Genomic DNA, 18,404 nt, shown 5'->3' on the forward strand with positions numbered 1-18,404 from the left:
TAAAACCTACTATTTTGAACAGGCACAAGATAAAACAGGTAGAGTCAAACAAAAAATGCAGGATTTTTAAAAATATTTTTTCCAAACCTTTTATTTTTTCAAGACGGTATTAAAAGAAATATATGCAAAAAGTATCACCCCTTAAAATCTTCTACTATAGAGTGCTTTCGGAATGAGTCCTGAAACGCGGTAATGAGTTAACAGATTTGCATTTCTGGTTGCTTTGTGTTGACTTCAGCTACCTGAAATAAAGTCTGTGGTTAACACAAGGTAAACCTATTTTCACCATTTGTTCTACAACATAAAACATTTAAGTAAATACCACACTCGTAAATTTTGATGCTTTTACAATTCTTGAAAAGGGCAATTTCTAATACTAGCTAAATAAGACCACAGAACGCCATCAAGCCAAACACAGCTTGACAGCCACGTTGTCATGGCAACATTAAGTCATGCAACCTTGATGTGGTTTGTTTGCAGCCAAACGTTAGATTTTTACTTCGGGCGATAGCATTATTGCTTCAAAAATCATAAAAGTTGGGGCGCCATCTGCTGCAAGTTATCCCCTCTCTCTCCTCCTTGTCCGCTTCGAACTGTCCTATCATTGAAGGCAAAAAGCTCAAAAATATAATCTTAAAAAAAAATTGATGAGTTGAAAGTGATGTTCATTTATAAAAAATTGTCTTACTGAGTAAAATGTGTAAGTATAATTTTGTTTGCCACAGAACTTATTTTCTGCAATAATCCAAAATGCAGTAGAAGAAAAACATTGGCTTTATGTTGAGGAAACCTGGGCAACACTAACTTCAGGGCTGGTTTACAAAAAAATTGTCATCACTGCAGCACTTTACCCTTGTGTGTATTTAAGTGACCTATAGTGTAACATTCTGGTGTCAAGGTCTAGATAATTTTGTTTATTTTATTAATCATGTATCTTCACACAGACTAATGTCACCAGATGATTATGAAGTGCAGGCAATAAGGTGAAAATATATTGTCTCAATGATTCAATGCCTCACTTGAATCAACAGGTCAAAGAAGTAATGGTGTCTGAACGGAGCAGGACTGCACAGGCCCTGTCGACTTCGATCTTGAGTTCACAGACTTTAAAACACAAGGGCGTTCTCGCCTGAGGATCTGGAGTTTTGGTTCACAAGGGGTTCAGATAAGATATAGCTTGGAGACAGAGCTAACCACAGTTTGAAAGTAATCTGTAAAATCTGGAGTTTGTGAAGACGGTGTGTCAGGTGTGCCACCTCGTATTATCTTCAAGCTGAGTGCTCTGCCAAGGACAAACAAACTGGCTTCCCAAGATCAAGATCAAGGGAATGGCAGCAATCCAACCTTCTACATGGATTTAGATCTTACAATGTGCAACCAGTGGTAATACTGTGCATCATGTTACGGTTCAAATTCAACCTAAATGTCACAGTAACTGAGAATAATAAGAGATTTTATTTAGTGTGCACATACAAACTACAAACCAATAAAGTAATAGTTATTTTTGCACACAGGGTACATGCAAATGATCTGATGTTTATATCAACCTGAAAGCTGACACATCATAGGATCATCTTTTTATTTACTAACCAATCACAGTGATGTTCTTCCTACTCATTATTCTACTATGATTCATGATACTCAGCTATTATATGTGCCGTATTTTACCTCCATTGAAATCATTAAATGTTTAGCCCCTTTAGGACATCATGGCTGTTACTTCTCACTTTTATATCCCTCATATTTTCTGGTAATCTTTTTCCTGCTTTCCCTATTGTGGACATCAAAAGCAGAAACGTTCAAACCACTGCTCTTTAAACTCCTTTCAGCAAGAAGCTCCATTCAGACTTCAAAATGGGTCACAGCACCTTATCACTTCACTTTGTGATATCTTTTTTGTACGTTCAGAGAAATCACACAGTAGGCTGTATGCTTCTTTTAGAGGTTTCATGGATGTGAATTTGGCCAGTTAAAGCGCGTCAAGTTAAACAATCTGAACAAATAATATATAACATGTTCATTCAAGCCTTTGGTAACTCAGAACATGAAATCTACCCTACAGAGGATATCCTTTTTAATATTTGGCCCCAAATTGATTAAAGTGCACTTTGAGTCTTCACTGCATCTGTAACTCGAGGCCAGAATCTTTATACACATCATTTTTATGTTATTGCTTCAGTTCCCTTTATTTAAACATTATTCACACACATAGACTGTGGAACCGGGGGGGCCAGGGGGGCCATGGCCCGGGTAACTTTTGTACTCTGACATAGAGGGCTGCATTGGGATCGGGTCCCGCGGGTCCCCATTAAACAGTAGAAGAAGAAGAAGAAAAAGAAGAAGAAGATGTAGCCTAGCGACAGGATGTCAACACAGGAACTTGGTGCACATGCATGATCCACTCTATATTTATTCATAAATGGACGAATATGCCCTGAACCAGCTTTCATACCAATTTGCCGCTTGCTCCACCTGTCTGTCTGTCTGTCTGTCTGTCTGTCTGTCATGAGACAAACATGAAAGAAGACGTGCCGTTTATTGTGTTTCACCAGCGACTAGCTGTCATTACGCGCAACTATTACACACGTCTGCGCGCTCTTTATAACTCACTTTGTGAACCTGTGCTGCATAATAAAGATTTGCCCCCTCGTAATTTTTAACCGCCTCCTCAGTAACTTCATCCTGGCGCCAGGCTTGCCTTAACCTCAATCACTGCATGATTATATAAAGGTAGAAAAATAAATAAATACAGAGGAGGATAATAGAATATGAAACAGCCTTTATTTCATTAAAAACTAAATGAAAACAACGAAATAGGAGCACTATTCCTGACCAGTGCGTCAAAAGACATGCAGGCCAGGGAAACGAAACAAACAACCCCATGAATCTCTTTATTAATAGCCTATAAAATGACGTGTTTTCTCCTGCAGGACAGGAGAAGACACAAAATCAATGCATCTCTGTTATTGTGCGGGCATAAATTCTCAGAGTTTTGCGGTTGCGGGCGGGAGTGGACATACACATTGCGGTTGCGGGCGGTAATGGTCAGAAATTCAGCGTTCTGGTTACTTTTCAGTAACTGCGCAGCTGCGCTTGTTTTGTTGTTGGGTGTGTGTGTGTGTGTGGGTGCGCGCGGCTCTGCACATCAGTCTGATATGAGTGCTGACTTGTGATGATAATGAATATGATGTTGATTTAGATTCAAGGCAGTAAGATGAGTTTTGGTTGTGGTTGTGGACTGGATGTACTTTGTTGTTTGCTATAGTTTCATCTGTGCGTTTATGTGTAAATAGGCTTGGCCTGTTGTGTGTGAATGTTAGAGTGGGATCAGAGGGGTTTATCTGAGCGAGCATGTGTTCGTGTTCATGCGTGTACTGTAGATGTGACTGTGTGGCGTCGGAATAAAAAAAGTGCTCCGCAACATTATTTAATACATCAGTAATATTGTCTGTTTCAATGCATATGCCCCCCCACCCCCTCCACGTGACTTGAAATTATGGCCCCCCCTTGTTCAGATGCGTTCCGCGGTCCATGTTCACACATAACATATTCAGCCAACCTGCTGTAACAGCACAGTGTAAAACTCCAGTTGATTGAAAGTTTCAATTTAGTTTCATTAAGGTGACATGTCATTATCTTTTCACAACCGCACTGATTGTACAAGTGTTTGCAGCCAGTGCAGACCTGCACAGGTGTCTAGAGTTTGGCTGATTAGACGTCTCCTCAGACTGTGTTAATATGTGGCTTCATTCACCTGAGCTCACAGCAAGAAGGCTCAACCTCTACAACAGCACACTGACTGACCTTCAACTAACTTCAGCTTCACCAAGTCACACTGTATCTTTGAGAAAATACACTTTTCCAGATCTGTTTGATAAGACATTGTTGGCCAAATTACCAAATGAAAAGAGAGGCAGACAATTGATTGCCATCTGTTTTCTCATTCATTAGTTGAAACTCGCATATTATACAACGCTCATACCAGAAAGTGGCACAGCGATGATCATCTATGCATCCTTACGACAGCAGGGCAGCTTTTTGATGTAGATATTGTTTGCAAAAATCTTTGTTTAACCAGCTGGTTAGCAAAACACTAACATCCTAGCCAGCCATTCTTTGAAACAGGAATATCATGACTAAATAACACAATTGACTGCAGTCACATGGTCAGCACTGGCTTGTTAGCTTGGTCTCTCACAGGGTAATAAGCTCACACAGTCTGTTTAAGAGGCATATTTGTAATGATTGATTCCTGTCTCATACAGTAAGTGTCTCTGTGATTTACTTGGCCCTAACATGCAAATCTATTGAAGGCAGCAATTCAGTTGAATTAAATTGATTTTGTTTACAGTGCTAGTGTGAGCAGTGAGTAGGATTCAGTGGCATCTAGCAGAGATGATGACTGCAGCCTGCAACCAGCTGAAACTTCTCCCATGTGCAAAGCATGAACTTCCATTTAGAATCCATTCATCCCCTTCACGTTCATTGTTCAGGAGGTTTTTACTCAGAGCTAAATTATCCACAGAGGCCTCTTCTTCACCAAAACAAACAGACCAGATGATTATAACTGGTAAAAACACCAAGTAAAACAGGTTCACACTACAAAACAGTGCATCTCTGACGCTCTGTGGCTCGTTGCAGATGGGGAGCTGGCCCAGCACAAGCTAATGTGTGCTCACCTTTTTTTCTCGTATAACTTAGGATCCAGATGTTCAGGAGGCTTTTACCAGGAGCCAAATTATCCTCAGACGTCTCTTCCTCTCCAAAACAAACAAACCCAGTGACTTAAACCGATGAAAACACAGAATAAAGCAGTTTCATGTTACAACACTTACATCTCAGAGGGGCTGCTAGCTATGGTGGTCGACATAAAAACGCTATAACACCAATGGCCCTGTCTAGAGCCATTGTTTGGTTTGTCCAGTTTGGGCTTCTGTAGAAACCTGTCAATATAAACGGCTCATTCTAAGATAAAAAACATAGTGATTTTTATTTTTTAGGTGATTATAACCTGAAGAAAATATACTTATATATATCATATTTTTTGCAAATATACCCACCTAAATCCTACACACTGGACCTGATGATACTGCATATTTATGATAATTATAATTTTGTTAATTTGCACATTAATGATCTGTGCCATGAATAGAAACATCAAAATATAATACAATACAATAATAAACAATTGAATAAACTACAATAAAATCACATTATGCCAAAGCATAATAGAAAACTATTTTAAAATTAGTCCTTTGGCTCTTATTGTGCTAATTGCTCTATTAGCACTGGCTCATGAATTACGGATTATTGTTCACCGACTCTACAGAATGTATTGCTGAGGAAAAACAAGGCAGATCTTTAGTGTATAAATGTTGCTTTTAAATCTTGTTTTATTTATTTGATTTCTGCCAGAGCCTTTGGGGAACTTACATGCAAATGAATTGTATTTGTTTATTTTGTGCCTACGCACCCAGAGTCACACTGATTTCTGTCTGCAGGCAATCAATTCCCCAAATTTCTGAACACAGAGTAACAAACACAGGGTCAGTGGTGTTTAAGGAGCATGCACTCACACAAGTGTGTCACATGTCTTTGTCACAATTAAATCCCTATTTAATTTTTATTTTATAACTTTTAGAGGGATTTTAACATTTTTTGCTGCATTTAAGCACGTGTGCATGAACATCCCATATAATCGGGTAGGTCATGACAAAGGCAGCAGAACTATCCAGCAGTGGCCTGTTACAGAAAATGAGCTCTCCTGATTAGCACCGCAGGGCCCTTTGTTGGAAGTATTTGATTAAGCAGTGAACTGAAGAGCAGCTCTGAGTGAGCCGATCTTTCTCTATCAATCAGGTTTTACCACCCTATCATGTATTCCACAGGTGTTTTGCACAGTCTGTCATTGCCGCATAATTGAAACTGCTCTGTCTCTATCATGAACAAGACTGTCCCGAGCCTGCTCTGCTAGGCTTTGATCGGAGACGACGGTGTATGTGTGTAGCTCCATGTGTGTTGGTTTATAATGCTATAAAGCTATTATTGATGGCAGCATCTCCGCACAAATCATAAAAATCATCTCCTGCTTCCCTCCGGATAGTCTGTCAGTGTTAAAAAACCTCAGTGCCAGAGGCATACGCTGCATGCTAGTCCCTATCTCAGAGATTAAAACATCCATTACAGTACACACAAACACACACACACACACACGTATATCCTTTAATACGCGTCATTATATGCCCCCTTTGCACCACAACTGTCCAGACTCGGCATGAAGTCACTGTCAAAGCAATGATTACTTTTGCCTGTTGTATATGCATGCATTTATGGAGCGAGAGATCAGAGTTTCTTCGCCTGCAGCTATGCAAGAAAACATTACATTTATATTGATGACCTCTATAAACAGTCAGTATTGCTGTATGGCACACGCACAGTTTCCGGTTTTTCCTTGAGCAGCCCTTCTGAAGCCTAGATCTATTTTTAAACAGAAACAAAAGGGACACTGAACCGCACAGTGTCAGCTTTAATAGATTAGAGGCACTTCTCTCTCTTTGAGCTGGTACGCAGAGCGCTTTATTAGTCTATAACAGATAAATAAGTTAAACACACAACTTTCTCTCTCCATAACTGTAAAAACCAAGCATTGTTAAGTCAGTGAACTTGGAGATTCCTTCAGCAACAACCAGCAGGGCTGATTATACTGCCAGTCATTCCTTCTTAAACATGAATAAATTAACAGCACATGTGAATGTTAACAGATCCGTCTCTGTTTGAATAATCGCCACCACTTTCTTGGGTTGCTAGCACAGTGACCCACTTTAATACTTCATATTTATTGTTTAATCACAGGCTGAGAAATGAATGTTCACTTGAAGCCTCTGTATCAGTTAGCAGCTTTGATGTGCACGGCGTAAGAACACCAGAGAGTGAGCAGTGATGAAAGAAAGTCCGGCAATAAGAATGCAGACAGATCCAACATAGGCTGGTCTGTTCACTCCCTCAATTACTGTATATTTCTCACCGGCCACTTCATTAGTTACACCTTGCTAGTGCCATGTCATAGATTCAACAAAGTGCTGGAAACATTCCTCAGAGATTTTGGTCCATATTGACATGATGACATCACACAGTTGCTGCAGATTTGTCGGCTGCACATCCATGATGAGAATCTCCCGTTCCAGCACATCCCAAAGGTGCTCTATTGGATTGAGATCTGGTGACTGTGGAGACCATTGGAGTACAGTGAACTCATTGTCATGTTTGAGATGATGTGAGCTTTGTGACATGGTGCGTTATCCTGCTGGAAGTAGCCATCAGAAGATGGGTACACTGTGGTCATAAAGGGATGGACACGGTCAGCAACAATACTCAGGTAGGCTGTGGTGTTTAAACCATGCTCAGTTGGTACTAAAAAAATCTCCCCCACACCATTACACCAGCAGCAGCAGCCTGAAGCGTTGATACAAGGCAGGATGGATCCATGCTTTCATGTTGTTTATGCCAAATTCTGACCCTACCATCTGAATGTGGCAGCAGAAATCCAGACTCATCAGACCAGGCAACGTTTTTCCAACTTCGTCTGGCACCAACAACCATGCCACGTTCAAAGTCACTTAAATCACCTTTCTTCATCATTCTGATGCTCGTTTTGAACTTCAGTAGGTCGTCTTCACCATGTCTGCATGCATAAATGCATTGAGTTGCTGCCATGCGATTGGCTGATTAGCTATTTGTGTTAACAAGCAGTTGAACAGGTGTGCCTAATAAAGTGGCTGGTGAGTTTATAAATGAGAGGAAGAGGATTTTTTCCTTTTTTTTTTGCATTACAAAAGTAAAGTAGAAATGATGAGAAAAAAGTTGTTCTTTCAGAAGTAGTGCCACATTTTGAGAATAAAGTAGTTATGTTGAGAACAAACTTGAAATTTCAAGATTTAAATTGAACCTTTGAGGAAAAATCAACCTGCTAGCATTAGTGCATTATGCTATACTAGTGATGAATGTATGTTTTGTTGCTCAAACCTAAGAAAGTTGTCATGATCTTAGCTCCCTAGTATCCCCTACCACACCCTTGTTGTCTTCATTGTCAGCCAATCTCTGTGTTTCCCCGCTTTTCCCCGTGACCACCTGCTCCAGCTGTGTCTTGTTGTTGTGATTAGTTCTTTTTTGTGTATATATACCTGTGTCTTTCCCTTTGTCAGTTCCCTGTGTTCATGATGTCATTCTCTGCTCCTTTGTCCCCTGCTTTCGTTGGTCTTTCATGTTCCGTGTTGGATTGCTTCCCTGAGTTCATCCCTGTGTTCACTGTGATGTCCTGGTTTGTTTTTGGTTTAGTTTTGGTTCTTCTTTCTTTTGTACTTTGAGTTATGTCTGCCTGTATCTTCAGTTTTGTTGCCTGCTTGTTTGGAGGTGTTTTGCCAGCGACATTAAAGCTTGCTTTTTGTTCAAACCACTGGTTTTTCACCTATGTTTTAAGTTTATTTTCAAAAGAGACAGTATGAATTTAACAAGCAAAAACATACACTTCTTGTAAGACAGAAGTTTATTTTGAAAAGACACAATGCATGTCACAAGTGTAAGTTGACATGGTGTCCTGGAACATCCAAAACTGACGCAACACAGTGCCTGGAGCATCATAGTTTGACGCCACAGACCAAGCATCGGTATTTTTCATGTTGGGAATGGGAATGTGTTGTGTAATGCCAAAGTTAAACAATCTCCCCCTTGTTTTCTTGATTTTTATGTCTTACCACTTTATATCAGTCAGTCATTCCCCTTTTTTGTGGGAAATGTGATTAGCACTGTCAGAAGAATTGTGTCAGATGTAGAAATAATCAAACATTGTAGCACCTCAGTGAGCCCAACCAGAATCATTTTCGATCTGTCACAATCCCCAAAGACATTTAGCCAATCTTACATCTCTGGAGACATGGCTACATTTAAATAGCATTGTATTTCCCCCCTGAAATATCAATGTAGCCACAGTCTTTAAGAGTAAAATTCAAAGTCAACTTTGCAAGTATGACGTGGACTGACTCCAGCTCATGACAGGATGAGCACTGTTTGAACTCATGAGACACTCTGAAACCAAAGTCAGATTTTGTGAGGGCGAAAGTGCAACACTCACAGTCACTCACACAGAGTTCCTAACGGACCAGCTTCCTTATCATCTACATTTCTGCTTCAGTGGAGGTGATAGTCTATATACAGTAGGAATCCAGGCTAAGAAATAAAGTATGTCATGGTTTTATAAGAACAAATCAGCCTTCAAAAGTCTGAATGGTCACATAAGCAAAGCAGCGTGTGTGACACTAATGAGGCTGGTGTCCTGCAGAGGGTCCTAGAGAAGGACTGCGTCATTGACAACCTTGTTAGTCAGACAGAAAACTCAGAACTTTGTCTAAAGACATAAAAGTACTTTGAGCAAAGAAATAGGTCTTTTTCTTACCTCGTGTTACAAAAATCTAGCAGTTACTGTCTAGACAAAGCCGAGAAAATGCTGAGGAGAGAAAACTGTCACTGCCAAATAGATGCAAACCACAGAGAGGTTTGTGTAGTAAAAAGAAATCAAACTACCACCACTCTCCTTACATCTTAAAGTGTTTAAACTTTAAAGCCTAAAACACTTTCTTGTGTTGCCCTGCATTCTTTTGAGTTCACAGCAGATCTCTGCTGCCGTGTAACTGAGTGAGTTCGCCTTGTAAACCGTATTGTGAAGTGCAGAACAAAGAAGTGTTTTGTTTTATTGCGTATTTGTCTCTCCAGAGACAAGGACAAACATGACAAGAGTGAAAAGGGAGGACCTGGGACTTATATAGTAGCACAGCAGCGCTCATTTAGATAGCCTGTCATGATGGGAAGAGGGACGGAGAGGGGACAAAGAGAGGATCATTCTGGATGAGAAAGAGATTCAAAGGGGATGAAAGTAATAAAGAGAAAGATATATGGCAGTATTATAGAAAGAATGCATTTCTGTGCAAAATGAAGGACTTCATAAATCTGGTCAAAAATTATCATAGTGATTTATTTACTCCTCTCAGACAAGAGAAGAAAAGCCATGACTTTTGTCTCAGAGTACAGAAGAAAGTGAACTAACAAAAATTTGATATCAGGAGTCAACTGAAAGTATTTGTTGCAGGAATGAGACACTCATGTATTATGTACAAAGGATTTCTTTCCTTATGCATATAAGCTGTTTTTGTGATACTTAATTCTCCTTAGCTGCATGTATTGAAATTTTCCAGTTTCTAAAATATGTTTTTGATACTCCAGTGTACAAAGAAGCAGTGGCAGCGTAATTGAATAGATTTACTGATCGACTTTCCCACTGTGATGAATCCATGCTTTGAAAGGGCTAATTAATGATTAATTCCATGGCATTTATTTGATAATGACACTTATAGAGGGCAACACACAGAGAGATGGGTTGATATGCAAATGATGTTCAAGTATGTGTAGGCTGTTGCCACAAAGCCAATGTCAGATATTTTAAATAATTTAAGGCTGTGAAATAAATAATGTCTTCAGGTCTTGGATAAAGCGTTGTTAGCAAGACTTTTTGTTGCATAACCATCATTGTTTTGCAGTTGCAACTGTCTGGAAACCATTGCTTTGTCTTAGGCGCAATTCAAACTTTTTTAGCTTTAGCTTGATTTTCTCCCCTTAATGTTTCAGTTGAGGGGTGACCTCTAGCTCACCAGGTAGAGTGTCCACCTCATGTAAACTGAGTCCTTAGCAGTGACCCAGGTTCAAATCAAACCTGTAGCCCTTTGCTGTGTGTCATCCAAGCGACAGTCTCTGCAGCTGAAAATTGAAGCCAGTGCCAAAAACTGCAGTTCATCGAATGGCCACTTGAGGCTGGCACCAAAACTGACTGAATCCCCATAGACTCTCATATTAAAACATCCAACATTACAGCATAAATAAACATGTTTACAGTCTAGTACAAAAAACAGTTTTGGTCTATAGCTAATTTGAATATTCATGACAGCTGTACAGGTGGTGACTTTTTTTATAACTCACCCTCTTGTCCAAATATGGTCACCTTTGGTTCCAAAAACCAAGATGGCAACAGCAGAAATGCAGAACTCAGGGCTTCAAAACGATAGTCCACAAACCAACGGGTGACATCATGGTAGCTACGTCCATGATATATACAGTCTCAGGTGTTTAAACAAGCACTATTCCAGCAGGAAACACAGCAATGTCTGGCAAAAACAAAATAACTGCTGTCGATGGCTAAAACGCCATTGGAAACACGGCAACGTTTCGCTTAAAAAAGACGTTTGCTGGCTATATAGTAGCTGGAGACTTGCTAAAGAACAACTGGTTTTGTTGATTGTTGGTTTGGAACATTGCTCTGTAGGTGTCTCACCTAAATGTCAGGCAATCCATCACATGATACATATGATATGACAAATATTAAATGTATAAATGTTAATGTGTTGATGGTTTGCAGAAATGTACAATGCCAATAGTTTGTAAAAGTGTTTGGGCTGTGAGATAACTATTTGATAAATTGTAGTTTGTCAAGAGATTCCTCTGTGGCACAGCAGACTAACATAAACTTGAAAACAAATAATCGCCTTTTACCTACATCATAAATACATCCCCAGTGCAGCAGTTGCTTCTGTAGGTTTTCTATATCACTTTTTCTTGCCGAGCTGCTACATGTTCAGGCTTCACTGACGCATCTGTACCTCAGTGATGCTGTCACCAGCGCTATAGGGTTTGTGACAGAATCAGCCGTGTTAATGCTCTTGATTCTATCAAACTATCAGCAGCCTCCCTCTCCTCTCCACATGGTACAGAGCTCCTCAAATCCCTGAAAAAAAAAAAGAATAATTTTGGAAAGGTGGGAATAGAAGCAGAAATAGATGTAACTAGACTCCATTTAGTCTCCATTCAGCTCCCAGAATCAAGGCTGTAGGCACTCCCCACCCTGAGGCTCTCAGTGTGTGAGAAAGAGCTGGAGGAGTTAATAGAAGAGATCTAAGAAATCTCAATATACCCTGCTTAGAAAGAAGGAGAAGTTTTATACTGAGTGAGAACACTTTGTATCACATGATGTAAAAATAAATGTCTCTAACATCATTGGTAGTAATTTATCTGAAGGATTCCTCATAGCATTTTAACTGCATCAAAACTCTTGTTCTTGTTTGTCTCTGCAGTACTGCAAACGCTCCCCCCAGTCTCGCCAGGGAAACGTTTGTGAGTCCAGCTTTGCCCACTGCAACATCTCCACCACACCCTCCAGCAGCTCCAGAGGCACAGCGAAACACCACAGGTATGACATTTAATTGCCCATATAGCACAGGTGTAATGTTACACTGAAGATGCAGCTTCGCCCTCCATTGACTGCAGGAAACAGTAATAATGCTAATTATACCAACAATAGGCAACTTCAGTGTCCTTTCCTATAATCAGCTTGGACGCAGTGAAGAGAGAAATTGAATTATCCACATTACAGTGCAGCCAAAGCTAATTGCTGATTTACGGAAGAATGATAGTAATTATAATTAAAGCTATAAACATGTTAATAAGCATATCTGTAACAGTCATGAACACAGGAGGAGATGGGACAGAGATAAAAGAGGAAACACATGTGCGGGAATTTATGAGCCGGCGCAGACATGTAAATCCCAGTGAGCTTTTTCTCACACTGCTCAGCGGTGGGTTAGAGCATTGGCATGTTCATCAGCAGCAACACACTCCAACACACACGTGTGTGCCTACTTCTGACAGAGTTAGAATTCACATCTTTGCCAAGGGTGGATTTTCTGTTACACTACACATGAACAAACACACTGACAGAGCTGAGCCAAGAGATGGAAGCCCCTGCAGATTGGGTTTGTACGTCATTGGTATTCTGCTTTTATAGTTTTAACCTCTGTTTCAAGGTTTTATGTGTCGGAGGAAGAGACAGACGGCATGATTTTGGATTCACCATGAAACAAAACCTTTTTTAAACTTCTGTTGACGCAGAGGGAAATGAGTAAAATGCACACATAACGTTCTTTTGACTCTCCTTCACTGCTGTTCAGTCACAGACATTCACACCCGAGAGCCTCTCAGTACACTCATGGTTTTCTACCTCTAACTGCTAAGCAACTCCACTGGAGCAGCTAGGGGTTAATCAGCTTTTTTCAAGGGGATCCAGGCAGTGGCTGAGAAGAGATTTTCCCAGACAAACTAGAAATACAATCAGACAACCTTCAAACCACAAAGTCCACTTCTCTAACCTTTCGGCTAAACTCCCGCAAGACTTTTCTTTCTCCTTTCTTTCCATTTCTCACTCACGGTGAACAGCAGAGTCGTTCACAAGATAACTTGGCTGGCAGTCTGTTCCTCTTACCACAAATGATATTCTTAGTGGGCGATCAGGGTTTATTTGTTTGCAGTCGCATCGGCTTAGGCAGAGACTTGGACACTATTGTCAGGATAGCAGAGTGTGTTGGGATGCCACAGTCCAAAATAGCCGGAAAGAAACCGGCCAAGGCTAATTCTGTGTTTCGGAAATATCTTATTTAAATGCCTTTATACAAAACTCTGCCAACACTATTAAGTGCCTGACTGTAAGCAGGGCTTCCAGTTGTTATGGCTAAGAAGCCCATTTTTAGAGGCAAATCTCTCCTCCAAAGCAGCAGAGTTAAATATGAATGAGGGCCCGAAGAGGACATTTGCTACTTCAGTGAAGTAAGTCAAAATGTACTTACACATTTTCCAGCTCCAAAATCTCTTTGGAGAGATTTTATGTAAGCAAAGAGGACATACACATGACACCATGCTTTCAAATTACTGTAATAGAACTAATTCATCAAAGAGGCACAAATAACCCTTTTTCTTAAAGGATGTGTAACTAAGCAGAGGTCGTATTAATGACGCTCTGTACCTGTAGCCCTGTTATACTGTAGGATCTTTTCCAATTACGTTTTGGGAACTCAGGAACCATACACGCATTTCAACAGGAGGAACTTTTGTCCACTTTTCATCCTCCCTTTCCACCCATGTATGTCTCCTATCCAACATTCATTCCAACATCACGCAGCAGTTAATTAAAAAAGACCATACTGAAATGTGCCAAAGGGTTGTGGGATTTTGTTCCTGAGCTTAGTTCCCGGGCTGCTCAGTTCCTTTTAGTATTGGCTTGAAAACTGAATTACTATGGAAACTGACCAACATAAATCCAGTTTAATAAAGCTTTTCAACAGTGGTCCTGTTGATACAGACTTGATTTAGGAGATTATTCTTTTAACTGCTTACCACAGGTCTAAATTGGTCCAAACCAAAACAGACCAAAATTAGATAATCGGACACAATCCAAATTGCAGTTCACCCAAACAGAGAGAGAACACCAGCAGTGGCAGTAGCATGATGCATTACCAGATAATGGGACTCACTAAAAACCTGGTATTCCACCTGAGGGGTGGTGCCTTATGTTGGTGCTTCTCAAAATTAAGGATACTTCCTTGGTGGGACTGGTCCTTCCAAGTCAGGTCCTACTAAGACCTAGCATTTGGTGAACCCACATTGGAGCAGTCTAGTGAATGCCCAGGTGTGTGTCATAGAAGTGGCCCTGCCTTCAATTTTGACATATTGTGGGGTACATCATGCCCACTGAGGATACACACATGCACCCTTGAAAATCCTCTGAAGAAAGGACTCGATCCTTGGCAGAAATCAAAGGATCCTTAACATTGAAATAGTCCTTCTGCAGGATTGGATTACGTAGCCTCCTTGAAATTCAGCCATTTAATGACCCTTCCTTGACTCTGGGCAGCACTACCTGTCATGGTCCTGATGTGCATTCGCATGTGTTCTCAATGGGTTGTTTCTACATGTTTGGAGCAAAACCATAACCCAAAAAGTTGTTTAATAACCTTATCTTTGCCTTAACACCAAGATTAAAACCACAGAAGACCTCACGCCTAACTGTATCTTTAAACACAGAAGATATTTTTATTTTTTGTGTTAAGCAATCGATTAAGATACATTTAGATTTTGCTCCTTGCACTGCTGGCACGGTTTCACATTTCTTTTACCTCACTGCTGATAAATTCTCAAATTGACCATCATGACAATGTTGCTGAGCATCCTGGGTTAGCCCTACTGAATAATAAATAAAACAATAAACGGGATTGAAGGTGGCGTAACAGCTCCAACAGCAACTGCTGCCCATTTGTTTTTCTTCACACCAGACTTTCACACGGCAACTCAAGAGAGACAAACAATATAGAACAGTTTGTTACAACAATATACTGGAAATATGTACAGCTAAATAGCGCTAAAGTATGTTGACATTTAGATGAACTAAAGTGTGTCAAGCAACAAAAAACTATTCAGATGGAGGGGATCTGTATTCTTACATAAATGATCGTCTATCAGTAGATGGACCAAAGGCAGACTATTGATTTCCATGTATAGGTGTGAGACTAAACATACAAACTGTAGAAAACACGGATAGTATGTTCTGGATGTCTTCATGCTCAACATGCATCAAATAAAGTAATCTCCTAATAAACAATAACTCCTGAATCTTTTCTTCTTCTTCATGTTTCTTAGAAGTGGTTCCTTGTCTCACAGCCCCGATCAGAGATCCCGGGCAGCCCATTGGTCAGCGCCACGCAGGACCCCACCCATACCCAGGGGACGACTAAATCCAATTGGAGGATCCAAGTATTCAGGCCCTGCCTACCAACACCTCCAGGAAGTAGATTCATCTGAGAGGGAGGCCGAGGCACAAAGAGGGTGAGGGGAATGAGCTGAAGGTCTAAAAAACAATGAATTACTTTACAGTTTTTTAACTTAAAATAATTGACACAGCTTCATGATGTATGACATTTTAGTTATATTTGGTCTTTGAATGTGCGCATACATCAATATGTACTTTATCGATGTTTCAGTGTAATGCAGACAACTGAAGCTTACTCTGTTTACAGGCTCTTACTGTGCACACAGACAGAGGCTGTTTTAGGTGTAATTACAGCTTAAGGATCTGGAGTATTTTAAGGTTTTATCCTCACTTTCTTCTCGCTTTCATTCTGTCTCCGCTTTACTTCTTTGCTGTATCCTCAATGTGCTGAGTCATTTCAATGAAAGCCACTAACTGAAAAATACAAGCCTGCCATGGACAAAGCTTCGGATTTCATTTCAAGAGTGGATATTTCAAAGCCAATTCTGTGATTTTTTTTTTCCTCCCAAAAAAACGAATGCATGTCTTTTTTTTAACATCCTTTACTCCCCCCCCACCCCTTTGTTTTCCAATCTGCTGAGCAAAGATAAAAACAAGGTCACGTTATGTTGTGGTCTGCAGTACAGTGGCATGAGTTCAAAGGAATTGCTTCGCCTGGTGCTTGTGCTTTTAAGGACACGATACAGGCTGCACATCCAGATTCCTCCCTCTCTCTCCTTCTCCTCTCTGACATCTTGTCAAGCCTGCGTTAAATTCTGATTCTCAGCTTTTTAATGCAACGGCTTAGCAGGTAGACAACAATTCAATCCTAGCATTCAAATGTAACACAGTAGGGTTACACTTCTCAGGCAAAACAGCATGTGCAAAGCAGCCGGGGGAAATGCAAATGATCAGCGCGCATGATTAGCAAGAAATATATTCAGTGTGAAAGGCGCTGTGCTTTGACCCATTTTTGGTGAGTCATGAGTCAGTGCTTTACCCACCTGGACTGGCAAGCCTCACTTGAAGCGTTCAGGTCCCAGCAGTCCCTGCTTGGGATAAAGCTCCACATGACCTACATGCATACTAATAGAAAGAGGTAAAGCAGATAGACATAGCTGGACAACAAAAAAACAAACACTTCTGCATACACTGAGCACACAAATGCATGCATTAAATTCAATGAAGTGCACACAGCAGGGGACAAAGTAGTGACCATGCATGTTCTTTTTGCTGCAAGCACTTAAGTTTCCTTTTGTTTTAATCTTTTTTTAAACAGGTTATTTCATGCTTCATTTTTGCCCGAACGTCACTAAAGAGGGACACTTGAGCTGCTTAAGTGTGCATCTCCTCAACACAAGTGCTCTTCTCATTGGCCCCAGTGCTACTCAAGTGTCCTCTGGTCAGCCCAAGTGTCCTCTAGTAACCCAAAGTCCATATTTGAGTGAGCTCTGGGTCAGTGAAAGTGCTGTCTGGGCTGCACAAGTGTCCTTAGGTTGGCCCAAGTGCCCCCAAAGTGTCCCTGGGTCCTATTTAAATGATCTATAGCGCATGGTCTAAATTGCATGGCGCAAGTGGGGCATGTCCAACTCCACTTTTGCAACGGCGCATAATCTGGTGCAGAGTGAGGCACAAGGGGCAAAGGGGTTGCATTTTAGTTTCTTGATTAATCATAGGTGTGTTGTGGGCATAACTTGAACTCAACAAAGAGAGAGTGTCATCTCCTTTTAAGAGCCAGGTGTGCATGCCCCTGGTGCACTGCTATTTACATGGCAGATTCAGCAAACTAGAGAAGCAAGCAGTTTTCTGCTGAGAGTAATGCAGTGAGGGCAGTAATGTCGCTGCAGCAAATGTTGTGGGACATTTGAGCAACACAGCTAAAAACTGCAGTTAGAAACTCGACAGAGGAATGAGAACTAAACTTTTATCTTCTGAAATAATGAATGAAGTTACGCTGCTCTTCGAGAGTAAATGTGCACAGAACAGCAGCTCTGCAGCTCTGCTTTGCTATCTGCTATGTTCCCATTTTACTGAATGTAATTATTTTCCTCATTATGAGGAATTATTTGATCCACCTGCAACCCATCTGCATGTCCCTGTGTGTGTAACAAGCAGAGTGTAAGCATGTTGTGGACCCGCATATTTAGGCATATCTTACTATCTAAATAATGTGCCCTTTAAATAGCAGAATACTACTGCACATTTGCCTTTAGACCAGGTTTTTGTTGTTCAGTGGTGCAGTTGGTTTCTGCTGCCTCGAAATAGCAATGTGGCGAAAATGCTCCTGACCACACCTCAGTTTAAGATGTACATGCCCATGGGTGTAAGTACATTTGCTATTTACACATGAGCGCTGGCCCTGAGAATGACAACTGTGTTGGTCTGAAACTAGCAATGACAGTTATGCTGCGCTGTGTGCCAGGGTGCACCAAATGTAAGACAGGGCTCCCTGTGTCCATCGGTCAGCTCAAGTCTCCTTTGGTCTGCCCAGGTACCCTTGGTTTAACTCAGCTGTGTTCTAGTAAGACAAAGGGTCTTCTGGTTTGCCCAACTATCTTCCGGGTTATCCATATGTCCTCAGCAGGCAGCAGGCAGTCCTTTGAATGGCGACTTGAGGCTGGCTCCAAAACCAACACTTTCTCACTCTGACATTGTAACATATTGACATTTGGTCGTGGACTTCCTACAACCACGTGCAAGGTACCCTGAGTGCATTCGTTGTTGATGTTCTCGG

The 18,404-nt window shown here is 40.8% G+C and overlaps 1 protein-coding gene across 1 annotated transcript in view; it reads left to right on the top strand.

The window, feature by feature from the left end:
• nrg3a (neuregulin 3a) overlaps window positions 1-18,404 on the top strand; it is a 536,209-nt gene that overhangs the window by 510,412 nt on the left and 7,393 nt on the right. The window contains exons 7-8 of the mRNA XM_033642364.2: window positions 12,171-12,286; window positions 15,562-15,747. Of these exons, the coding sequence (XP_033498255.2) occupies window positions 12,171-12,286; window positions 15,562-15,747 (302 nt within the window). The remainder of the gene's footprint in view (window positions 1-12,170; window positions 12,287-15,561; window positions 15,748-18,404) is intronic.

The sequence above is a fragment of the Epinephelus lanceolatus genome, chromosome 17 (assembly GCF_041903045.1).
Source record: "Epinephelus lanceolatus isolate andai-2023 chromosome 17, ASM4190304v1, whole genome shotgun sequence".
NCBI lineage: Eukaryota > Metazoa > Chordata > Actinopteri > Perciformes > Serranidae > Epinephelus > Epinephelus lanceolatus.